The sequence below is a fragment of the Phymastichus coffea genome, unplaced genomic scaffold (genome assembly GCF_024137745.1).
Source record: "Phymastichus coffea isolate CEN01 unplaced genomic scaffold, Cenicafe_Pcof_1.1 PCOF00181, whole genome shotgun sequence".
NCBI lineage: Eukaryota > Metazoa > Arthropoda > Insecta > Hymenoptera > Eulophidae > Phymastichus > Phymastichus coffea.
This window is the reverse complement of record NW_026706992.1, coordinates 196,551-222,598: the sequence shown is the minus strand read 5'-3', so window position 1 is coordinate 222,598 and position 26,048 is coordinate 196,551. Positions and strand designations below refer to the sequence as shown.

Sequence of the window (26,048 nt, the reverse complement as noted above, 5' to 3'; positions counted from 1 at the left end):
TATGCGCGTGTGGGTGTATGCGTGTGTGGAACCTGCTGCGTGGAATATAATACATATATTGATCTTCGTTTATGAGAACCTCAATTATGAGAGCGCCAGTATATTTGAGTGAATCATTTGACAAATAAATAGTTGTACGTAAAAAGAATGCATGCGCGTGTGAGAAGAAAATCTCTTGATTGCGCGATGATCAATTGTGTATATAATTATACTGGTAAATGGTATACATCAATTTTCGAAAGAAATAAAAAATGTGGTATATCATAGTTCTTTATTTTTCTATAACTTACGGAATAAAACTTTCCATGAGAATACAATAGAAAGAAAACCTATGTAATCCATTATTACGTAGCTAGTCTAGGAATGTATTGGTAAATCCATAGAACGTGAGAATTGACAAGACCGGGGCGAAGCCGAGGTTGTCAAGCACGTGTTATGGGTCTGCCCATTTTCCGGCCTAGTTACGTAATATACTATTTCAGTCGTGTAGTGAACGAAGGTACATTTGATTAAAATTGAAATCCGGAGATGCAGTTAAAAAATATCTGGCTTGAAATAGAAACGAGCGAGGCTGCCGAAAAGCAGTGCAGTAGTAGCCGCAGCAATCCTACATCGTATTACGACGTGTTAAATAAACAGCAATATCGCGTAGAACACGAGATTGAAAGCGAACAACACGTCATCAACACCGTGTAAAAGTCGTCGTCGCTCGATATAGTAATACAACCCTCCGCAGCGATCTAATTTATCGTACAGCGCAACATCGCCGCGTGGAGAAAAGAAAATGACTGTACAAAAGAATTGATGGATTTTCGCCGGGCAGATCATTCATCAGTGCCGTATTCATATGATTCTATTTTCGAGGGGAGAGTAAGGTTGTTTTTATCCGTAAATAACGGCATCAGCCAAACATTAGCGCGAAGTCGCGGGGTAGGGTGGGGTAGGGGTCAGTAACACGCGCAATCTCGTGTGGCTTAAGCTCAAAGTGCATACGTATACGGCGACGAGACTGAGTCGCTTTTATTCGGTTGGACCGCAAATCCGCTTTGCCCCTATCTACGTCCACTTTCTCTCTCGCACGACCCTTTGTCTTTCACTCGCTCTCCGCCTGTTTGTTTTACTCTTGGCCTCTGTCTCTCGTTCACTCACAAGTTCGCTCTGCTCTCTTATGTGCTCGCCATTTTTCTTTGCTCTTATCTCGCCTCGCTCATTTTTTACCCCCTTATCATATTTTCTTTTGTATGCGAATCGAAATGAAATCCGGGTTTTTTTTTCTTTTATTCCGTCGTGCATCGCGATAGCCACATTGTATGCTGTGAAAAAAAGCTCTCGGATCGTATTTTGCAATAACGAGGCTATCCATTTTTTTCATGTGCAATATCGCGTTGTAGTTTGAATGCGGAGCTTGTGTTGGGGATGGGCTCCTTCTGTCTCTCTCTCGCTCTCTTTCCAAAGCCTATATTGATATTACGGAGTTAAGTTGCGAGAGAGTTGTAGCGCGGCGCAGTTGAGCATTCAATTGTAGCGTAAATAGAGATGCAAAGTTAAATTATATTCGTATACTGCGCGAGACCTAAATTGGAAAGGAGGTTGGCGTAGAGCAGAAACGACTCCATATTCCCTCAGTCTTCGAGTACACGCGGAAACTATTTGAAATGATATTGACTTTAACATTTCTCGGCGAATGTCGAAGGCACGGAGCCGTTTTCCTCGCACGCGGACGTCATCCAGCCTGACCTACAATTCCGTGGAGCAGCTTTTCGCCGACGAAAAACAAGCGAGGACAAGAGTACTCGCGACTCTCTCGTTCGCGCTCGCTTGCTCGCAAAAAATACAAGAATCGCTCAAAATTGCACACACGTGAACTCATCGGAATATTTAGCCTGCAAGAGGGGCAGAGAGAGAGAAAGAGAGCTCGCATACGTGCAAGTACCCTCTGGTGGCCGAAACGCACGTGAAATGAAACGCGAGCTGCTGAAAAGAGAAAAAAAAATGAAAATTCCGCGAAAAAGAAAGGCACCTAGCTATAGGTGGTAAGTAGCGCGCGTAAATAAAAAAACAGATCTCCCTCCTCTGCGCGCACCGCGAAAGCTGCGTGCAGTCTCTAGTGCCCCTCGCAGTTGTAGGCGAGGAAGGAACGGCACGATTATATGCGCTTTTGCGGAGCCCTGGCTTTTTAATCCAGCGTTATGAAGCTGCTGGAACGCTCTGCGTTATAATCTGCTACTGCTGCTGCCGCTGCTTCTGCCTGTTTTTCGTGTAGCGCGGCCACGCAGCTTATGAGATTGTTTTGCTGTGCGCTTGCCTCTTCTGTTTTTCGCAAATCTGCCTTTTTTCTTCGCCGTGAACGAATTAGAATTTTATCTTGCATATGTACTTACGAGATTAAAATTTTACATTGGTGGTCTCGTATGGGCTTTTTATTGTTTAAACGAGCTTTTCGAGATTACACTGAGGTTTCATCGAACTGTTTTACATTAAACTATTCATTTGATAAAAGATAATGAGCGACAGTTTTCTAACAGTTGTAATACCAATCATGCTATATATAATTATGCAGGTAATATAATTCACACGCTATTTTCATTTTTTACTAATATATGTATAAGGATTTCAAAAACAAAAGTAATGCACATAAATGTTTCTTCTCGTAAAAAATAAAAACTCAAACTGCAATATATCTGCAGGAAATACCTGCAAACCCTTTGTTGATTCTTATTTTTTCATCAATCTCTCACACTTCTCAAAGGGATTTTCATCCTATTCAGTCACAAACAGTTAAAGTTGGCGCGCGTTAATCTGCTCGAAGGCTCCGGTTTTACCGTGCCGCTTTGTAACTTCTCCCCCTTTCCCGTCTCGTTTCATTTGTTTGTCTTTGCATGTATCAGAGTACGACGATGTCGCTCTGGTTGGCCCTTTAATTCTCCCTCTGCGTTCGCACATGCAATTTTTTTTGAGCCCCTCGTTTTTTGGCACTTCTTCAACGATGATTCTTTGTTTTTCCTCGTACTCATTGTTTTCGGATTTATGTTGTCGTAATTAATTGTTCCCCGCGGCCCCCCCGTAAATCCGTTTCTCAATTTCACTCTGAGAGACGTCTTTGCTCGGCTACTCTTTTTTTTTGCCTGCAAGCGTTATACTCTCATCCTTTTATTGCGTCTCGCTAATTTTAGGCGTTGCCCGTGCTCTTCTCTGAAGCTTTCATTTGAGAGGCCTTTGCGTATAACGCCTTTCTTCTTGTACAAGCGCGTGTGTATGTAAGCTTTTGGTCTTTTTAACGCGAGTTTTTTTCGTCCTTTATTTGGCCGTCTGTTTTTGCAACAATATTTCCAGCTGCTACAATTCTCGCGTTCAAAATCGGAATGGCTACTTTACGTTGCTGCTGCGCCTCACACAATTACCTTCATCACGCCGCGTCTTTTTTCAAATTAAAATATTCCTCGACTCTCTCCTTTTCGCAAACGCAGCTGCAGCACCTTTATTAAAAAGCCCTATCTCTCTCTTTTCTTCTTTTTGAAAAACTTATTCTTTCGTAACAATTAAAACACATTTCGTACAAAAAAAAAAGAAAAGCGCGCAGGTTGGAGGAAGCGCTTTCCGTGGGTAATTTTACCAGCTCTTTTTTTTACTTTGCCCCCTTTGATTGCCATGGAAATGATGGTCCTCCGGCTTTTATTGTCTCCCGAGCGTTCTTTTAAAATCCTTACTTTCTCATTTTCGTCGTCGTCTGATCATCTTAAATAATAATTTCTTACCTCCTTTCCCGCGCTCGTTTCCTTTCTTCTCTTTCTGCAGCTGCGGAGCATTGTCGTCGCATTTCAAAAGCCATCCTCCCTCGTTGTGCCGATGAGAGAAAGAGAGACACTTGGCATTACGCGAAGTAATGCCGTTATTACTTACATTCCGTAGTAATGTCCTGCGGGACGCCGCAGCACTACGTCGACACGAGAGAGATGTCAAAGTTATGATTTTCATCTAGCTCGTCGTTATTAATTCTTTCGCCCCCCTTTCGCTCTCTCTCTCTCTCTCTCTCTCTCTCTCTCTCTCTCTCTCTCTCTCTCTCTCTCTCTCTTTTACTGTCAGAAGGGAAAAAATTAACGAGATTAAAAGCTGCTATATATCGATTCGACAGAAATCGCTTGATTTTTCAGCGGAATCTGCGGTCTCTTGCGGTTTAATATACGTCGTTTGGTCAGAGTTATTAAAAACATTATTCTTCCATCTCCTCGTCTGGCCGACTTTCTTTTTCCTCCATTCCAATTCAATTTAGCTTGGATCGCATTAATCTCGAGGACTGGAGTATCGATTCCATTGGACGTTTCTCTCGCGTATTATCGACTAGAAATAAGCTGCTCATTTCGCGGGAATGTGGGCTTGAGTTTGCGCGGAGAGTCGCAAGTTAAAGCGAGTCGCGGGCGAGAGGCTGCGCAAGTGCGATCGCGAACTTGCCAATATTATTTCTTGGGATTTAGCGGGCGACCCGGCATATAAGGAGGAAGCCACGGCGGTGGGCGTGGAACCCCGCGGTTCCTCGCTCGAGAATCAGTTGCGATTGTTTATTAGATCAGCAGCCGATCGAAAGTACAAGCTCATCGATTGCCTACTAACATGGAACTTTTGCCCGACGTCGATCGACAAGCGTCTCTGTCTTTCTCTAACCAGTTAATTAACTCTCCATTGAGCGGCAGCATGCCTGGCCCTCCATTTCAGCGCCCTCGCCAGAGAGAGAGAGAGAGAGAGAGAGAGAGGGAGAGACTCCACTTGTGTTGGCCGCTCTCCACCCTCGATCGCTTTATTCTCCCGGCGGGGCTTTGTGCTTATTTTTCCTGCAGTAGTCTTCGCTTGGGACTTTCTCGCTTCCATTGCCTTGTTTTGCTTTCGATCTCCCTCTCTCTCGCTCTCTCTTGCTCCTTTAATTTTCCGCGAGCTCAGAGATGATCGGCCTTACCGCTAGGGATTGCATTTGCTTGATTAAGTTGAATATTCACTGGAGCAGGGTTAAATCCAGCTATACGTGACGCGCGATTTGGCTTGATTATTACAGAGCTTCCGTATTTACATAGAGAAAGCATTAAACTTCCGCGTATAAATAGCAGCTCTCTCGGATGATTTGGTCAATGGGGGAGGAGAGTCCGCGAGTTATCTTAGGATCAAGAGGCCTTCGTGTATGTATGAAATTCCAACGAGCGGACGGCCAGAGTGGAGGACTTGGAAAAACGTCTTATTATTCAGCCGAGAGCCGGATAAACAGAGGCCTCAATCAGCAATAATATTTTCATCGTCTAGTTAATATTCCTTCTTTCTGTTTGCTCTGGCTTATACTATGCCAATAAAATTCCAGTGAGAGATGATCTTGTTTACAAAATAAATTCGCCGCCGCATGGGAAATATCAAAAATTCCCGTTGGCCAATTTTCGGGCATTACGTATGCAAACAAGTACAATAGTCGTTTGATCTGGCCGTATTTTCGCGCGGGCACTGTTATACTTGTCCAGCTTGCTTAGCGAATTAGCCAGAGAAAGAAAAACCGAGCGTCGCCGCGCGATGGGTTGGCTCTCGCTTGTCGCATTTGGCCCGTCGCGAGAAGAAATAACGCCGACGTAAGCGCGCGCGTGAAAGGCGGCCAGACGAGGCAAGTGGCAAGAAAATCAATCGATCAATCTCACCCCTGTTTTTCTTAGCTCGCGCGGGTGCTCGGGCAACTTCAATTAGCCGTACAGCGCCGCGGCACCTTCGCAACAACTGCCTACGTACTAAGAAACGGCGGCGGGAACCGAGAGAAGCTTATTACAGCTGGCGTGGGAGTTGGCAGCAGCAGTGCAAAGCTCCGTCGAGTGGCGATCCGAACAATAACGGGGCGTTAAGCCGAGTCGGTCAGCCGGCGGTTCTCTCTTTCTCCCTTTCGAAAGCGCATTGTCGTATGGTCGTTTGAGATAGCAGAGAGAGAGAGAGAGAGCTGAAATTCATGCGTGTATACAACTACCAAGAGAGCGACGATGAATATGCCCGAGATTGATCGGCCGAGGGTGAACAGCGAGAGACGCGAGTTCCCTTATACAATAAGAACGCGTACACTCATACATACAAATGGCGCTCGCTCCAAAGGTACAAGAGGCTTTACCACGGACGAAAGGAAGGAGAAAAAAAATATTAGTAGCCGGCCGTAGAGACTCCGAATGCGCGATTTTTATCCGCTTTATTAGCCTGACGGATCACCGGCTGCTTATGTTTTTCCTTTATTTTGAGCAAGCCTCTAATGCTAATTTATCGTGTTTTATTGTCGTTAACGTCGGACATTACTCGCAGCCAACTGTTGGCGTAGGATTAGCGCTATGTCAGCAACAACTAATGTCCGCGTATTTGTGGATTACGACTGTTTTTTCTCCGAGCACGAGATCGCACGGAGATAAAATTCTACGCAGCGCGTCCGATGTTCGTTGTCCTCCGCTCCCTCGGACGTGCAGTCTTTTAATTAAAAAAAAGTAAGCGCTGGCGTGGAGGAAGATCGGTCGGATGTTGATGCGCGCGCGAAGGGGCAAAGTGTCGTAAGCGCGCGTTTGGAAAGGCCACAGCAGGCCGCCCGCGCGGCGCACACGTGGCACCAGAAGAACAAGAAGAAGCCAGAGTTCAGTTACGAGAGGGTCAAATTAATATATCGCCGATAAAGGGTTGCGCGCGGCACGAATGTGAGAGCCGCTTTGGCCGTAGCCGCACGCCCGGCACCGAATGAGGGTCGAAAGTTTTGGCGTGTGCGTATACGCGACCTGAATACACAGCGCTCGCGCTCGCTGCGGCGGACAGCACAGCGGGGACGGCCGGCAGTTCGAGTTTGCCGGAAAATCGCGGCTGGCGGGAGCCGACTCGAAAGTTGAACTGTCGCGCCGCGGCCGCGACAAATATACGCAGCGCAATGGAGAGCGGTGAAAGCCATTGTCCGACGACAGTGAGAGGTAGATGGGGGGGGGGGGAGATGCTTGCTTTATCTCGCGCGCTTGGCTGCTGCAAACTTTGCACTACTGCTTCTGCTAGTGCCGGCCCGCGGTGACTCGCCTCTTTATGAATATAATTATCTGCTGATGGTGCTTGCGCCCTTAATTAGATTTCACTGTTTCATTACCGAGGAATTAGGAGCGTTTGCTCGGCGGCGGCCCACCCTTTAAGCTTCGGCGCAACAACGGCGGCTTGCCTCGCTCGCGCCCACGCTTCTGACTTTATCGACTCGCGGCTTCCCCCCTACCCCTGCTCTACGCGCGTTTCGCAGATAATGCGCTTTGAATATTGCGCGAATGACATTTCGGCGCCGCGCAGTCGGATGCTCTAATTTCGTAACGTCTGCGGGCTGCGCGAGCGATTGCACTCGGTCGCAGCCGCAGTTTTATCGGTGGATTATTCGCGCGTTAGTCCCTCATTTTAGCACACATCGACGGCTCTAAGCGATGGACTATTGAAAAATTTTTCGCCGCTACGCCGAGCAGCGCAGCGCGATATGATTTATGTCGGCCGAGTGCAATAAATTCCCCAGTCTGCCGGTATTTTCACTTTATAAGCTTTCTCGAGCGCGCGCTTTGAAGTGTATTCGATCGAGCGCCCGATTTCGTGAGTAATTTAAATGGCTATGCATCAAAAGCGCATTCAAGCGTATTAATAACGTTTCATATAATAACAAAAGAGATAAGGAGAGACTTAGAGCAAGTAGAGAGGAAATATTTGCGCGGCATTTACCTGGCGAATTGCCGGATATATTGCAGTTAGCCTCGCTCTTTATCTCTCAACAATTTACGATTTCGCTTGTTTTCATGGCGCACGACAGTGGAATAAATTTGCCGAACATTCTTCATCAGCAGTCGATTGTCGGCGATTAAATAATTAGCAAACTCACGAAGCCATTGTCGCAGAAGCTTGCGATAGCAGCGTCGTGACGAACGATGCTCAAGTATCGCTCGCAGCGACGGTCAATTGTCTTGGAGAACGTGGACGGGAACGCGCGCGTTGCCGGGCAATGGCAACGGATGGACGTAACGAAGGTGCGCATTATTGTTGCAGGGTAGTACGAGAAAGCTGCGGCTCGGCTCATATGGAATGGCAGGTCGCGCGGGCAGCGGCGTTGAGCCATCGTCAGGAAGGTGCTGGCGTGGGCGACGGTCGCAGCGGTCGGCCGGTCGACTGTCGATATCGGCGGTTCTGGGTGCGCTGCTGACGGTGCAGGCGGCCAGCGCGGGCCTCTGCCCAGCCCGGTGCCGCTGCGACGACGACTCGCTGCGCAGCAGCTGCGCCTACGGCGGCCTCGACATCGTGCCCATCCAGCTGAACCCGGACGTCCGGCACCTGGACCTGTCGGGCAACCGGATCTCCGGCCTGCACATGGCCTTCGACTTCTACGGCAACCTCGAGTCGCTCAACCTCAGCTCCAACCTCGTGCACACCCTCGGCTCCAACAACTTCCGCCAGCAGCACAGCCTCGTCAGCCTGAACCTCAGCACCAACTCCATCCACAGCCTGACCAAGAACGCGCTGCACGGGCTGAGCGTGCTCAAGAGCCTCGACCTGTCCAACAACAACATCAGCGACATCAACGAAGAGGCGTTCCGCTACACGAGCGACCTCGAGCAGCTCAACCTCAGCGGCAACTCCATCACCAGCTTGCCCGCGGGCCTGCTGCGGAATCTGCACAGGATACGGCACCTGGTGCTGACGCGCAACTCGCTGCTGGAGGTGCCTTCGTCGAACCTCGCGCTGGCGCCGAGCCTCGAGCGCCTCGACCTTTCCGACAACCTGATCCAGGAGCTCGGCCGGGACTCGCTGTCCTCGCTGCCTGCCCTCGCGTACCTCAGCCTGGCCAACAACGTGCTCAGGAGCATCTCCGACGACGCCTTCGAGCGCGTGCCCGGGCTGCTGCACCTCGACCTCGGCGGCAACAACGTCACCTCGGTGCCCAGCGGCGCCCTCGCCAAGCTCGCGGTCCTCACCAGCCTGGTGCTCAGCCGCAACCCGCTGGGCGAGCTGCCCAGCCTGGCCTTCCGCAACCTCTTCGAGCTGCGCAGCCTCGAGCTCAACGAGTGCTCGGTCAGCCGGGTGGAGGCGCGGGCCTTCGCCGACAACGTCAACCTCGAGCGCTTCTCCATGGACGGCAACCGCGACCTCGTCGAGCTGCCCGCTCGCGTGCTCTACGCCGCCGGCAACCTCAGGTGCGCCTGGTTTCCCCCTCGCAAGACAGTCGTCTTTCGGGACGCGCGTCGGCTCGTCGCCGAGCCCTTCGACGCTCGCGCGATCGATCGATTCGCGGCCGGCCTGCCGAGCGTTGCGCAGGCCTACGGCTTGGCGCTGCTCTCGCGCGAGCGCGCGATTTATTATTTCGCTGCAATGTCCGATGCCTCGTTCAATCGTTAACTATTTACTCGGCTATACCCGCGCGGGCCCCCGACCAATTTCCCGTCCGCGCACGCTGGTTTATCGCCGTGCCATTGGAAATGCCCCGCGATTTTAGTCTAACGCGCGCGTGGCTTGCCATTTTTCATGCGCTCGTTCCTTTCCCAGACGATTATATCAAACTGGCTAGCGCTAGTCCGTCCATAATTAGAATTTCAGTGCTGATCGATCAATTATTCGGCAGTTAACGACTCTCGGTTCAGTTGTGGGAATTAAAATCATTATGGACATCGAATTGAACCTCGCGAGAAAAATATGCTACTTCGTTTATTTTTTCAATTGTTTTTCGTGAAAAGCGCGAAATCTCTTTGATTTATCTCGAGCAAATCTAACGAGTAAGCGACCAAATTGGCGAAAATATTTTGCCGTAAAGGCCGAATCAAAGGAAAAAGCGAGCGAGCGAGCGAACGAGCAAACGAACGGTGAGAAGCTAATCTGCTTTGCATTTAGCGCAATCGTCCCGAGAATACCGATAAAATAATCGCGCGGTGGACTAGGTGCAGCGCAAGAATGACTGGCATAACGATACGCCCGAGTCAACTTGGTGTGGCGTTCGGCGCGCCGCGGCAAAGAGAGCGAGCGAGCGAGTGCGAGCAATAAAGGCAACGGGCTCGAGGCGCGTATCCAAAATACAATGATCGCCGATTAAAATCGCAGCCGCAGAGAGGAGCCAGACAAAAAGCCAAAAAACAAAAGCGATTCCTCTCCCTTGCACTCGGTCTCTCTCTCTCTCTCTCTCTCGCAAGCTCGGCGTTGCGTGAAGGTAAACGCATCGTTGGCTGACTCTCCCTCAATCGGACGACGATAAATTACAGCGCCGAGCACAAGCTACCCCCAGCTGCTTTTTCCCTCGCTCTCTCTTTTTTTCGTCCGTCCGTGCTTCGCACTGATAGACATGTAAGCGTAGGAGCGTTTTCATTCGCGCGCGCTTCTTTTGCTACAAGCCGCGCGTCCGTCGTGTCTCCATTTGCCCCAGCCCCGATACAAGTGCGAACCCCTCGTCTTTCTTTGCCTCTGTTTTTCGCTAAATTTGCTTCGCCTCGCTGTGTTTTCTATTTGCTTTGACGAGGCCCTTAATTTATCTCGCTTTTCCATGGGAAATTTCGCGGTGAGTGCCAACGAGCACTTAATCACATAGGCTTTCACTTTGAACGCGGCCGCATTTAAAAATTGTTACGTAATTATTCTTTGAGCGCGCGGCGCGATATTCCGCGAATTTTGGCTTCCGGCACCGAGGCGAAAATTAATCACCGAAGAGAGAGAGAGAGTGAGAGAGAGAGAGAGAGAGAGAGAACGCGTAGCCACGTCGATACATTATTCTTTGCGCGGGCATAAAATATTCCACAGCTGAATTGAAGTATCCGCATTAAATTTAATTTTAACGATGTGCGTTAACGTCGCGTCAATATTCGAATTAATTGGGAAAAAGTAAAAGGGAGCTTGAAAGCTGCGTGCGAAAACCGTCGTGATTTTGATTTTAATCAGTGTGATGGGTCCCTTTGTCACTACATTCTCTCTCTCTTTTCGCATGATTCACCTGTCCGTACGCCGATCGTCTGTTTATTTCTCTCCCTTTCAGCTGCTTATACACTGGACGCGCGCGTATATTATAGTGTAGCGTATAGTAATCCAATAATGTCGGTTACATGCCAGTGACAAGCCACTGCGTCGCCCGCGTACACGCGCGCACACACGCGCACATAAAAGAGACCAGACGCAAGCGAGCGTTGCATTAAACGTGTGCGCGCGGACATAATGCGAACGGCAAACACGCGCGATACATCGAAAGGGTGAGTGAGCACAGGTTTGCGCTTATGCAGACTCGAATGACTGAGAGAGAGAGAGAGAGAGAGAGAAGTAGGGTGAGTCGTGGAATACATAGTACGATGACAAGTGCCAGACACGCTACTACTACCCTTCGTTATATTTCGAAATAGATGCTTCTTTGTCCGACGCCAATTTCATTAGATTCCCCTACTCGCGCTGAAATTAATTACTGCTTTTTCCATCTCCGCAACCTCCTTTTCCTATGATTTCGTTACAACTTACTCATTTCCGAAATTTCATTTGATTTATTCGACCTCATCATGAATATCTGGAACTTCGATTACATAATCCCCTCCAGAGGAGGAAATTAATTTTCGATTGCTCGTTTCTATCTCTCATAATTAAATTCTCTCGCGCTAAAAGTGTCATTACACATTGACATGTTCGTTGATCGAGCTTGCTCTCAAGAGTTTCGCGCAGAGGCTCTAGATATTTATTTGTCTAATTAAACAGCGGAAGCTGCCGTCGAGAGGAACGCGCGCTGCTGAAGATGATTAATCGATACTCGAGATACTGCAACAGACTAAAGGACGAAATGAAAGAACAAAATAAAGGGAAAGCCCGCAGCGCGTAAACATTTAAAAGCGCGCGCGTCCAATAAATCAATCAGCAGAGCCCATAAAATGGACGTTCGTTAAAGCGCAGCGCGTCTGACGCGAACGAAAATAAAAAACGAAGAACAGAGGAGAGAGAGCTCAAACGGCTCACTTTCAATTATCGAAACACTGCGGGCAGTCCCGCACGCGATTCCACTAGTCAGTCTCTCTCATTAAAAATGCCAAAGCTCGCGGCGCGCAAATAGAAACGTATCCGGCGACTAGACAGCGCAGACCAAGAGTAAACAAGGCAACGCGTGCGTGTGTTGCAGGTGGGTGTCGCTACGCCGCTGCAGTCTGGCCTCGCTGCAGCCCACGCAGTTCCCGGTGGACGGCCTAGCCGCGCTGAGGGTGGGTGGCAATCCCCTCGTGTGCAACTGCTCGGTGCACTGGCTCTGGAACGTGCTGCGTGGCAACGGCACGCTCGAGATCGACAGCCAGGAGATCGTTTGCCGCGACGAGGAGTTCGCCGGCAAACTGCTCGCCAACTTGCCCGAAGGCTCGCTCAGGTGCCGACTGAGTCCGCTCTACCTCTCGCTGTCGGCGGCTGGCTGTCTCGCCGCCACCGCTGCTATCCTCGCTCTAGTCGCCCACATCACCAGGCTCAAGAGGAGGAAGCGGGTACCCTCTTACGCCGCGCCCACCAGGCCCGAACTGCTTGTCTACGTCGGCAGGCCTGGCGACGAACTGCCCGACAAGCATCACGAGTCCTACAGTCGCAGGCTCATCGCCCGAACTGAGGATCTGGTTTACGACCCTGCTAACCAAGGTATTCACCACTTTTCTCGTCTTTTCATTCGTCGAAACAATGCAGTCCTATAATATTTTATTTTCCTTTGAAATTTCTCAGCGAAATATCGTGTGACTCTTCCGTATGGTTTTCTTAAATATGAAGAGCAGGATGCGAGATTTATTTGGAAATATTCATAAAATCGAATCATCTATGCATTTTAATATCGTTTAAAACTTATAAGACATGATTTTCCATAGCTAGAGAAAATCAGAGTCTCTTAAAATCATCAACATCAGTTGAATAATTGTAACACATTGCAATTTGTACAAATTGTCAGCAGAGTACCAGCACTCTCGTCAAAAATCAGGCAGCGAGTCGCCGGAATCCCGTGAGACGAACGTTTACGAGACGCCTCGGTACTCACGGCCCAACGGCAGTAGACGGGACGTCGACGCTCAGAGCTTCAACTCGTCGTTTTACCAGCAGCAGCAGCAGCAACACCAACAGCAGCAGTGTCCGGCGACACCTCCGTCCAGTCAGCTGCAGCTACAACAGCCAGGCTACTTGACGGCAAACGACTTGCTGATGGGCGGCGGCGGCGGCGGCGGCGGCGGCGGCTTACTTCAGCAAGAGGGCGTTTATGCGGTGGCCGACGTAACGAACCTGAGGGTCGACGAGCCGCCGGTTTACCGGACGTCTCATCGCAGCAGCGAGCGCCGACAGCAGCAGCAGCAGCAGCAGCAGCAGCAGCAGCATCGCAATCATCACAGGCCCGCCGCGGCTTATGACTACGACTACGAGTACGAGTATCAGCAACCGCCGCAGCCAGCCACGGCTCCGCCGCCACCTCAGCTGCCACCGCAAAAGCCACACGTCGTATTCGTCTAGTGCAGTGCAGTGCAGCCCCGCCCTTTATAACCTTGTGATCGCGATGGATCGTCGTATTACGTTATACTTTTTTTTTTCTTTCTTTTCGTTTTATCGCCTGATCAATTCGCAATATTTCGCTTCTTTTCATGCTTATTGCGTCCATTAATTATTCATCGTTCGAAAGAGAGAGTTTACGCCCCGCAGTCGGTTCTGTTCGACTGCGCATTGCGTAACGAGATGCATGTGCGGTGTACCCTCAGTTGGAAAGGGCCAATTACATTGACGCGTCTGCGTGAGGGATATTTTATCGGGCAGCAAGCCTGCGCGATATCTCTCGCCCTCTTCTTCCCTCCTGCTTTTTTTTCCTCTCTTTTTATTTGTATTTATTTAATTTGATTTGCACGTTGCGATGTTAGGCGTGTTCGCTCGTGAGTTGTGTACTCTCTCAATGATCGTGTCGATATATGGGAAATGCACTGAAAATTATCGAGATGAATCTAATGAATTTCTGATGGAAAAAGCAATAATGAATCCTAGGGGCTATATCGATAGTTGTTTCTTGTTGATATATCTCGTTGGTCTTTCAGTGCTCTTCGAAAGAACGATGATGTATGTGTAGCAACGCGTCGTTATATATTTGTAAAGTTAGTTGCGATAACTAAAAAAGAAAATAAGAGCATTTACGTACATTGTAATTGTGATTTGTACATTAATTTTTAAGGGACGTTTATCGGATTTTTTGAATCTTCGAATATTTAATTTTAGAGCTGTAAGAGTAATAGGTAGTATTATTTGAATGTAAGCAATTGTATAAAAAACAACAAACAAACAAGAGGTAATAATAACATTTATCTTCGTATAAATATTTTAAATAATCAAATTGTTTTATAAACGATTCGGTGTATAAATGAAAAAAGTACTATGCATCGTAAATATAGTTCGTATAGTACTTTGGACAAGTACAATAATTGCGATAATAAGCACTAACCTTAAACAAATCAAAAAAAAAAATTAATAATGTATTAAACAAATTTAGTGAAAACGCTAGTAAAAAGAATAACAAAATAACAAAGTTTTAATACTCCGCCCTACGCAATTTCCTTTCGAGGTGTAAAATAATACAGGTAAATTTCATATATATCGGGACAGTCTCGACAACGGATTCCACAAGACAACATCTTTTTCGGTACTTAGTGAGGTATGCAAATTCTTTTCTCAAAAGTCATTGATACTTAGACAAAGCAACAGCAAAACTTTAAATGTATCTATCGAAAAGCAAATTATAGTACAACTTGTAACGACATTTGAAGGAACGCAGATTAATGAAGCGATTCCTAATTTTTGTAATTTACGATTCCCGATGCATTCGCCGTTAAAATATGTTATTATTTCGCCAAAACCCAGCTAGTTTATTCTGGAAAAGAAAATCAATTATGTTGTTAACAGTTGAATAAACTTTTTCTAAAAGACAAATAAAGACAAAGCTGACTTATTTATCTCTATATCCCGAACAAAGTTTAGCGGGAACAGCAGGCAATAAAAGCGCGGCGTAAAAATTGTCCTGACACACGTACGTCCAGATAGACGGCAGCGAGTGCGATGAAATTAAAAAAAACGTTACAGCTAACAAAAGCGAGAGAGAGAGAGAGAGAGAGAGAGAGAGAGAGAGAGAGAGAGACGAACGTTGGAGTGGCGATCTAATTTAGAGAGAAAGCTGGCGAGTGTTGAAAGCGTCGTCGTCACATTGTCTATTAGGAGCTGAAACCCGGGGAAAGAGGCGAGAGACGAAACCGTCATTGACACAGCGAAAAGTGCACCTGTGCAGCAGTCGTCGAGATACAATTCACAATTAGCCGGGCGAAAGGGTTATACGCGATCGTCGTCGTCGTCGCGCAACGCTATCATTAGCCTCGCCCTCGGGGAGACATTCTGCCGTGCGCCAACGCGGAAACTCACTTGGTCGCTCTTCTCTCTCCCTCTCTCGACAAAGATTCGTATAATAGCTCTCCGCGCTCGGAACTCAAATGTTGTATTGCAGCCGGAGAGAGCAGTGCCGCGCTGCTCCCTGCGCGACTAACAAAGTCATTTGGCGAGCTTTATTAAAGTTGGATGAGCTGTGTTATTGAATTTCACGACTCCTCTCCCCTTTTTTCCCCATTTTCTCTCGGAAATTAACATTTCTCGCAGGCCAATGGCATTTCTTGCCGCCTCGATATTACGAAACGTTGACGCGCAAATTTACGTCGCTACGCCGCGCTAACGGCAGGTAGCCAAGAGCGCTACCTTATATTTTTCAAGCGGATCTATCTTTTATTCAGCAAGTAGAGCCGCGCAATCCAAATTAAATCACGAATTAAGGCTTTGCCCGTGCGCGTCCTAACGACGAGGTAGCAGCGAAAATGTCGCGGAGACACTGGAAACTCAGCAGCAGGGGCGCGCAGGCTGCGAGAAAGCGGAGAAGCGGAATTCGCGCGCGAAAAGACGCGCGGCGGTAGCTTACGCCGAAGCCTCGGGTCTGGGCTACGCGAGCAGATAACGCGAAGGTAAATACAAGAAGCAGCGCCGGAGCAGCGAGCGAGCCGAGATCGAGGTGGGCGATATGCGCGGCCGCGCGCACTTGCAAATGAAAACGTCTCCCGCGGGATAATTGCGCGCCAAGCGGGCCGACGTCCGGCGGACACCCCGACTGCCGGATAAATCAAATCGCCGAGAAAAGAGAGACGGAGCCTCGTTAGCCGCGCCTCGCGACAAGGTGACGACACCAATTTTTCATAGTTTCTGCTTCGTCGCTGTAGTTCTTTCTCTCTCTTTCGCTCTGCCACCCGCGGGCTGCCAAATTTATCGCTGCCGTGTAGCTCTCACGGAAGGTCTGCTTAATTATCATTGCCTCGCTCGTACATACTTGGTTTTTCTTTTCGAAGCCGGTGGGCGCGCGCGCTCCGCGCCGTAGCATGCCATTTGCATAAATTGATTGTACCGCCATTGTAATATGGACTCTCGCTCTCTGCCAAATTGCCCGCTTGATTTATCTGCCTCGCCGCTCGCTCGCCAACGATTTATTTTGACTAATTAATTTCTTATGGGCTTTTGTGCGCGCGGACACGCGATACCTCGCGCGCGCTGCGCCAGAAACCCGTTTTCCACTCTATATGCGCGAGGGAGGGGGGTGGGGCCCAAGCTTTTACATCGACTTTAACGATACTTGAAAATTTACGAGCCAATGGCCTTTTATCTTCTTTTAATTGTTAGCTTGTTAACAGCCTGCCTCCCCTCATTTCTCGCTGTTATTAGTTTCGCAAGGCACTTTTGGCGACGTCGAGCCCTTCATTGATTTCATCTCTCGCTGCCCAATGCTGCCTGCTCGGTCAGGATTGATGACTCGATTCCACGCGGACTTCTACAAGCGATTTGCGCAATGGCACCTCGCAACGACAGCTGCAAGTTGATGTGAAATTTATCCTGCTTGACGCGCGTGACGACAAAGTCGAATCGTCGAACTCGCATTAATCCATTCTACTTACGATCGAATAACAGACTCAACGTCGCTCGAGCCCGATTAGCAGTTCTTGACAGGCGACTGCGACGGTCTATTCTGAGCATTCCAAATGGCGTTATTAGTAACGCGTTAAATTTAAACGAGATTGCGGGCTGAGGCGCGCGGTACAACGCGGCACACGAAAAAACAAGCGAGAGGAGAGATGAGATTTAGTTGTCGCGTTTATAACTCTAAAAATATACGGCTTTGCGTGACACAAAGAGTACGAGCGCGGATATGATGCCGCTCGGAGAGAAAGAGGCAGGCAGGACAAACTAACGCTGACGTACCGCGCGCGTAAAGAGCTGCTCTCGCGAGTGCGCCAAACGACCTCTTTTTACAAACGAGCCTCGCGCACTTTGTAATCCGTCGCCCCGTGGCCGTCGCGTCAACTGTTTCTTCGCAACGCGCTGCAGCCAAGATTTTATCGTCATTGACAAGCTTGATAGAGGCATCATCGATCGCGATTTTCTCTCCTTCTCTCTTTGTCGCGGATGCCATCGAAATCGCTTGCCTATAAGCTCTTGGAAAATTGCCCCCGAGTATTTATTATTTATAGGCACGACGGAATAAAAATGGACGGTGGGATGGCCCGCGCACAGACGTAGCCGGTGCATATTTCATTGGCGCGTCACATCGATCGTCGCGATGCGAGTGGAATAATAATTTCGATAGCTTATTGAATAATTTCACTCGGCAAGAATTGTTAAAGGCGCTACCGCGGCCGTGGCAGTCTTTCAGGCAGAGTCCGTCAGTCCAGGGATATAACGCCCGAGTCGGCGTATATACGTGTGCGCGTCTGCCAAGTCCGCACTCGTGCGTGCGACGGCGGACCGAAGGGGCCGAGAGAGCGCACCAGGATAATGGGATTGTCCAATGATCGATTCGGTTTTTCGTCCGTGACCGATGACGCCGCCGGATTGAAAGCCGCACGCGAGCGCTGCCGCGCTGCTCCTCTCTTGCTCCTTCTCCGCCGCCTTCGAGCAATCGTTGCTGCTGCGCGACGTGGCGAGGCTCGCTTTAATCAAGAGCCGGATTGCGAGTGGCTCGACGGATGACAAAACAAACCAGGCCGGCCAGTAAGATCCGTTATGAAATCCTCTCCGATTGTAATAATTTGTAGGAGTCGGAGAGGAGAAAAGTGAGGGCTCGTTTTCAAGTGAGAGCAGTGTAACGAATCGACGGGCTCGTCAAGTGGGCGCGGGCACGAAGCACTCGACGACTACGGGGTTGGGCTCCTCGAGAAATATCGCGCGCGCCGCTTCGCACTGGCGCGGCGGCCAAAAATACTAGCGGCGGCGGCGGCGCCTCGTTAGTCACGCTAGTTAGCCTCATCTCGCGCCAATTTTCAAGGGACGACTGTCTAGCGCACTGCGCTGTTTGCGCGGCCTTTTATATATTTCTTCTCCATTCCTCTTTCTTCCAGCTGCCCTTGCACGTTTCTTTCATTGTGTTTGTTCTCCTCCTCGCGACTCGCGAGAGGCACGCGCGCTCTAGCTTCGGCTCCAGCTGGCTCCTCCGCGCTTCGTAATTGTTGGTTTTACCTATTTTTTCCTCGACAATTCAGAGAAAGAGGGAGATAGCAAAATGTTCGACTACACGACGGACAACGATTCATTGCCGCGAATGATACGCGTTATCGATGTGTGCCATGGCGGCTCCTTGTTCATTTTCAAATTTGATCGAGCAGTAGATTTTAAATCGTCTCGATGCGTGTGATAAGCTTGTTTCTAAATTAACGCGAGACTAATATCGAAGTGTCACAGTCCATCAGCCGGAGGATAAGTTGGAAACTGGCTTGTTCACGCTACATATCCGAGTTGATGAAGGACAACTCGCAAGAACCGCAGATTGTCATGTGAAAAGCTGCAAGCTAATATTGAATCTTAAAATTTCCAATGAGCCTGATCGCTGACTCCCGCGTGCAGCAAGCCACCATCCGCGCTCCCGTACAAGATTCTAATTAGTGACAAAGTAAATCACAAGTGGCAGCTTGTGCACGTGTCAGCCTGAAAAAAAAAGCTCGCGCTAGCCATTAAAATACGCAAGGCATAAAGAAAGAAAATATTTTCCTGAGGGGGGCCAGAGGCCTCGCCCTTCTTGACGCCTTTTTGACGTCTTGTCGCTCTCCACGCTTATCGTCCTCCGTCTTCTTCTTTTTTTTTTATTTTTCCGCTCCTGCGCCTGGGCTATTTTTGAGCGAGATGGCTTGGCTGCACGTGCGTATAGCCGCGCGCACGACTTTACATCAGGCGCGCGCGAACGTTACACCATGTTGAACTCTCGTCACGCCGCCTATATACCTTGTCGTCCACGTTTACGGTTCTGTTTTCGTTCGTCGGTTCCTTTCTTTTTTTCTTTTTGCAACCCTCGAGCGCCATAGCTCTTTCTTCGCTTGATTTTTAGTTGATCAAACACTTTGATTTAAGAGTTGTGCGTAATTTTCTCTATGTTGCTGGTTGTCCTTACAATATAATTCTGTTACTATTTTTTATTTTACACTGATTTTTTTATGTGATAACAGCATTGATACATCCAATTATTTTTTTTTTCATTGTGAGCGTTCTTTTATATTTCGATTAACTTTAAATACCTCCACTAGCGTAGTTACATTTGACAATGAAAACAATATGAATGCAACGAACAAGAAAAAAGAAGTCTACAACAAAGAAAAATGACCTCCTAAGTGAAATCTTGAGGTATAGTACAATGATGAAGCTTGCACGTCGTCAGCCGTCGAAAGAACGTATTGAAAATCAAACAATTGCAACTACCGGAATCGAAAGACGAGCAGTAAGCAGGATAGATTGTAAAGTTCCATCTGGCGTTGATACAATTGCTAATTATATTGGTTTTGTCTTGTATGTTGTCAATTAAAAAAGCCTTCCGTCTACCTAGTATAGCCACAAAAACAGCGGAGAAGGCTTGCAGGTTGTAGCTGTCTTGAGACTTCAACGGCAACATCGTACTTTCCTTGCACGTCGGCATGCGGCTTCTTCTTACTTGTCTCTCTTTCTCTCTCTCCTCTCTCTCTCTTTCTCTTTCTCCCTCTCGCCTTCTTTCTTTGGCTCTATACCGCTGCCGCACGCGAATGGGTATATATATCGAGCTTGTACGCGCCTCAAAGCTGTACGCTCGCGACGAGTGTGCGGCGCTGTGGCTGTGTTGAGTACTTGTTACGTGTCTGATTATGCACTTGTTGTGCAAGCCAGAGCTTCTCTCTGTGTATTTGCCCGACTTGTTTTGCACGCCCCTTTGTATCACCCCCTTTGTTCGTTGTATTCCTAATGTTCCTGTCGATTCCATACATCGGTCTAACCCACCGACCATTCTCTGCGCGACCCGCTGTGCTCATTGCTTTTTCTCTTTGCTCCAATTATTCTAGTGCATTCGTGTTTTGTGAATTTATATATATTCGTGTGCTATCGATATATAATTGACTTGCATATGGGTCATTCTAATACTTTTTTAAAATAACGTGGGCACATATGTCACCGATTCTGACGCCAATTTTTTTTCAGGTTTGGTTTGTTGAAATATGACTTCCTGAATTTTTTTAGATTTTTTAGGAGCATTCTGGGGACCCTAGAATTTTTTAAAGTCTGAAAATCAAGCCAAAATCGAGGAAAAAATGGCCATTTTCATAGGGCTGTAGAATCGTCAAGTTTTGAGCTACAACACCGTGCGACATCTCATTCTTTTCGTCTTTTTGTGTACTTTCTAATGGATTATTTCGAATTTATTCAATGCACCCCTAAAGTCACTGAACGGCCAGTAATGTGAAGCATGTTTTATTTGATTTTTACTTATCTTCAAAGCCCTGTAAAATAATCATTTTTTGAGATTTTTTACCGTACAAAAATTCATTCTTTTTGTCTTTTCAAGACGAAAAAAACGAGCCCTTGTACGTTTGAAAATGTTCAAAATTCACGGAGATACGGCGCTTCAAAGAGTGCAATTTTATAAAAAATCACATTTTTTGCGATTTTCAAGTGACTATAAAGGTGCGTACCCCGATTTCTTTCGGACTGAAAATTTTACGAAAAACTAAAAAAATGTTAAATAATATGATGAAAGTGGTTTGGTGGTGGATATCGAACTCTATCATGTGATTTTAGATCACCACTATTAACGATTTTTTTAATGTATTTTGCCTATTTTCCCAAATTATAGATATTTCAGTCAACCCTCTTTCTACGTAAACTTGTTCTATTTAATACTTTTATTCATAAAACTTGAAATGCCATATTATTTCCATGTGGTGATCCGTATAAAATGTACAGGATTTGTTATTTATGACTAATATATCCTTATATAGCCCTCAATCGACGCTTCTAAGACTCAATAGAAAACGATTAGGACACAGAAGATACGCAGTATGACCTATGACATACATAATCCCGATCCCTACCTAATCCCTACGCAGCTACTTCCATGCACGGTCTACCTAGAGAGTTATGATCTAGTAAGTTTTTTAATAGTAAAACTATTCGGGCATATAATATTTGTATTTATTAATATAAATAATTTTTAATTGTTAAAAATTAGTTTGATATCTTACTCACTTGTTATATCGTTGAATATGAATTTTAAAAATAGGTTAAGCGCGTATGTTGCTATGTAGGAATTAGAACAACAAGCAACGTCAACATATCATATCTCACAAAGCATGTCACAATTTTTGTGTCCTAATCTTTCTGTATTCAACCTAATACCTACGCGTTGCTGATCCACAGAGTGACTTCATTCATTTATCCTAACCGATACCAATTCTACATAAAATTACATTATAAACATGAAATCGAAATAATCACGCACAAAAAAAATTCTCTAATTTTTTTGATGAATTAATTGACGCGCTAATCAACAGCCTGGATTATTTGTCTCCTTTTGATAATTCTTAATTACCAGTTATACCTCTTTATACTATTGAACTAGTAATCCCTAATTATCGCACTCTAAGCAGTTTTTGTATATGCTTATGTGTATCACTGTTGCGTAAAAATAAAGATTTTATGTTTGACATTTGTATATTTTGCCTTTTAAAGTAGTTTTTTCAACTTCATTGACCAATTATTAATATTTTAACGAATAATTTGCATCTTAAACGCATGTACACACGAATGAAAGGTTAACAAAAATATTTATAATTTGGAAAAATAGGCAAAATAAATTTAAAAAATTGATAAAAGTGGTGATCTAAAATCTCATGATAGAGTTCGATATCCACCACCAAACCACTTTCATCTTATTATATAACATTTTTTTAGTTTCTCGTGAAATTTTCAGTCCGAAAGAAATCGGGGTACGCACCTTTATAATCACTTGAAAATCGCAAAAAACGTGATTTTTCGTAAAATTGCACTCTTTGAAGCGCCGTATCTCCGTGAATTTTGAACATTTTCAAACGTACAAGGGCTCGTTTTTTTCGTCTTGAAAAGACAAAAAGAATGAATTTTTGTACGGTAAAAAATCTCAAAAAATGTCGCACGGTGTTGTAGCTCAAAACTTGACGATTCTACAGCCCTATGAAAATGGCCATTTTTTCCTCGATTTTGGCTTGATTTTCAGACTTTAAAAAATTCTAGGGTCCCCAGAATGGTCCTAAAAAATCTAAAAAAATTCAGAAAGTCATATTTCAACAAACCAAACCTGAAAAAAAATTGGCGTCAGAATCGGTGACATATGTGCCCACGTTATTTTAAAAAAGTATTAGAATGACCCATATACAAGTTGCATATACGAATTCAAAATAGAGCATCAACGGCAATATTTTAGATAACTTTGAATTCGTTAAATATGGAACATTTAATATCCTCCTGGCACTCATTTGTTTGGCATCTTGATTTCAGCGAACTCAATTTTGATTATAAATATACGGGCAAAAAAGGAGTAATCTGTTATTCTATTTCATGATTATATTTCGTCAACATCAATATTATTCTCAGATATTCAGTCGCCAAAGAGCAAAAATGTTCCATTTTTAATGCGGTATTATTATTATCATACGCTGCACGTGTCGCATGCGAAATTAATTGAATGTCAACTCGCGCGAGAGCTCAGCTGAGTGTATTGAACGCAAATATTCTAGATTGATTGACTTTCCATAGAGACGATCGATATCAATAATTTACACGAGTAACTTATATTTGTTCGGCGCTGCTCCGTATTACAATATATATATAAACTTAGCATTCCACAGCTGCAATCCGGGATGCAATATATATATATGAGCCTCATTAATACAAGTGCTTCGGCGAACGATATCCAATTACCAAACGGTAATGGCAATGTAAATTAATGATTGCAACTGGAGTTCAAACCAGGAATGCAGGTAAATAAGAATCGAGTCGAAAGTCATGCCCGTAAAGGCAGTGCACTAAGCGTCGTGCGAGCTTGCCGCTGCCAAGAAGCTCGAGGAGTAAACAGAGCTAGAGTCGCGGTGTAACAAGCCGTCCACTTTCGTTCAAGTAAGTCACCTGGCAATTAGACACCATCCGCGTAGATCCGAAATCGCTCAAACACATCCTGCAAATACGCGCAGCGCCGCAGCGCCTGTTGCCCGCAGACCTTCTGCGCTCGTTACAGACAGCTGGCGTGCACTGTAAACGTTTTAACGTTCCGCTAATTGGCCGTACGCGCTGGAATTCGGCTTCATTGTTATCAATTACGTCGACGAAATATTTCCTTTTTCGAACAATGTCATTTCGAATCAAGACTGATTGGAAATTACGCGGTAATCACTGGGGATATAAAAATTGTAGCGGGTAACGCGGAGTATTGATTCGCGCGGAAAAACGTTGCGCATCGGGTGCTAGAACGAAAGAACATTTGCATTCCCTCGTGATGCCGGATTGTCATCGACTTATACAGCGACGCGCAACGCTTAGCCTACATGCATCGGCGTGAAATTCCCCTCGTAAAAAAAAAGAGCAGCAACACAATTTCCACGGGCGTCGGTTGGTTTCTCCGTTCTCGCATGCATATATTTGCCGAGAACAACTCTCTCTCTCTCTCAGAGTGAAACCATGGTGCTAAATAAGTGGCTCTCCCCGACCAGTGGCACGTCGTCTACGCACGGCATGGAGGGTATAAAGGCCCGCGGCAAGCCGAGAACCCGACTGAGTTTCGCCCCGGAAATGGAAATGAAGAGCGCGCTTCCGATCCTTCTCCTCCTCTTAGTCGCGTTGACCTGCAACCAAGTTGACGCGGCAGCCAACAGAGGCAGCTCGCAGTCGGAAAATGAGTTCGCCACGAAGCCGAGCAACGTCGCCCGGAAGCACAAGCATCAGTTGCTACTTTGTGAGTATATATTCATTCAACGAGCTGGTGTAGACGTCTGTGTGCACGTTTCTGCGGCGGCACACGACTCTCCTCGTTCTCTAGACTCTGCGCAACTTGGGATAGGCTCAAGCGTCGATCCTTCGCTGTGTGTGCAACTAATTTCTCGTGCTTTTCCTCGTTATCGGAATGTATTTTCGTTCGCTGAACGGGCGTGCGTGAACCGAGTTCCGTGAAGGTGCATTGCGTCTGACGTTAATTGTGCTGTACTACTTACCGGCGAATTGTGAATTAAAACTATTTTTCCCAGAAATAAGGTAACCTCAAGTGGAATCCGTTTGAAATGAAACATAGAAAAGTGTCTAATTGAGCATTGTGTAAGTGGAGCGGCAAGGCATTAGTGTTCTTAGAACACGTATCACCTTTTATTCAGCGCTGAGTTTCGCCCAGCGCGCGCTAAGTAGACACTAACTTTCTACACAAGCTGCTCCGCGGCTTCGAATCTTCCGCAGCTTGAAAACTACACCATATCGGGGATGAATGATAATAATCTCGGACGATCATCATTAGATTATAAGTGCGGCCATTTTTTTAGATTAACGTGCACGACCGCGCCATAAAAAAAAATAAACGCCGACGGTTTTTACGCTCTCGCAAAAGAAAGTTTAACCGAGCATAGTGCCGCTCAATGGCATTTTCATAAATTTGCCGCGTGACTATTCCACATGTGCATTTCTACATATTCATCATACGTTCTCGCGTTCCGAAAATTCAACTCTCTCTCCCTCTCTCATTCTCAAAAGTTAGCAAATTTAATAATAAACTTGTGGACGGCTAGAGCATAAATTCACACCATCTGTTTCACTTTGGCGCATTCAAGTCTTCTCTCTCGCTCGCGCGCACAAAGGAAATACATCATTGAAATTGCTAAGCCGCAACCATAGACGAACACGAGCGCGCTATGATTGTTGCATAAGTGATCAATTCGGAATATCCAGCGAGCCACTGGAAAGGCCGCGGAAGCGAAAAACTAGGGAAGAAAGCGCTGGCCGGACTCCACATGGAAAATGGCTCTCGATTAATGCTACACACCCTGCCCGACAGATATAAAAGTCGGAGCTTGCGGAGTCGTGCGTCAAATGCAACTTCGCGCTCGGCCAAAAATAGCACGCAGCGTTGCGCCAGAAGGAAAAGCGACACACTAGCGAATCCACCATGAAAAATCCATGGCTCGCCGTATGTTTTTTATTTTTTATTTCAGCGAGGATGAGGAGCGAGGCGAGCTCGGGCTTCAGCACCGTTTATCTCTATCCGCACATCCTTCCCTGTAATTACATATTCACGATTATCGCGACACGCCGTCTTACGCAGCTGTTTTATCCGCTCTGTCCGCTTTTGCATATAGCTATACGATAGGCTCGTAGCTTTCGCGGCAGCGCATCCTTCTTCCTCTTACACGCTGCCAGTCTCTCGACTGCTTTCCATACCGCGATTTCCATAATTGCATTAGCATACTACCCTTTACCGGGAGCTGCGTTCGCGCGCCAACGAACGCCTCTGCTGCGTCCCCTCCTTTCTCGCAAGCTTCCATTTGTACTTTTCTATCTGATTTTCTCTCTGTTTATCGTTCTCTCTCTCTCTCTCTCTCTCTCTCTCTCTCTCTCTCTCTCTCTCTCTCTCTCTCTCTCCCTCTCTCCGCCGCTCTTTCGTTTGCTCTTTTATTGTTGCTGTTTCGTCTACATCTCGCAGCTACGCCAGTCGATGTTGTCTGCCCGCGCTT

At 46.7% G+C, this 26,048-nt stretch overlaps 1 protein-coding gene across 3 annotated transcripts in view; it reads left to right on the top strand.

Moving 5' to 3' along the window:
* Window positions 1–14,865, top strand: part of LOC131673502 (carboxypeptidase N subunit 2-like) — a 66,599-nt gene extending 51,734 nt beyond the window's left edge. For 2 of the 3 annotated variants that reach the window (XM_058951521.1, XM_058951522.1), the window contains exons 3-5: window positions 8,044–9,185; window positions 12,122–12,618; window positions 12,920–14,865. In XM_058951521.1, the coding sequence (XP_058807504.1) occupies window positions 8,080–9,185; window positions 12,122–12,618; window positions 12,920–13,470 (2,154 nt within the window). In that variant the 5' untranslated portion in view covers window positions 8,044–8,079 and the 3' untranslated portion in view covers window positions 13,471–14,865. The remainder of the gene's footprint in view (window positions 1–8,043; window positions 9,186–12,121; window positions 12,619–12,919) is intronic. The other variant, XM_058951523.1, reaches the window with a different exon arrangement.
* Window positions 14,866–26,048: the final 11,183 nt, after the last annotated feature.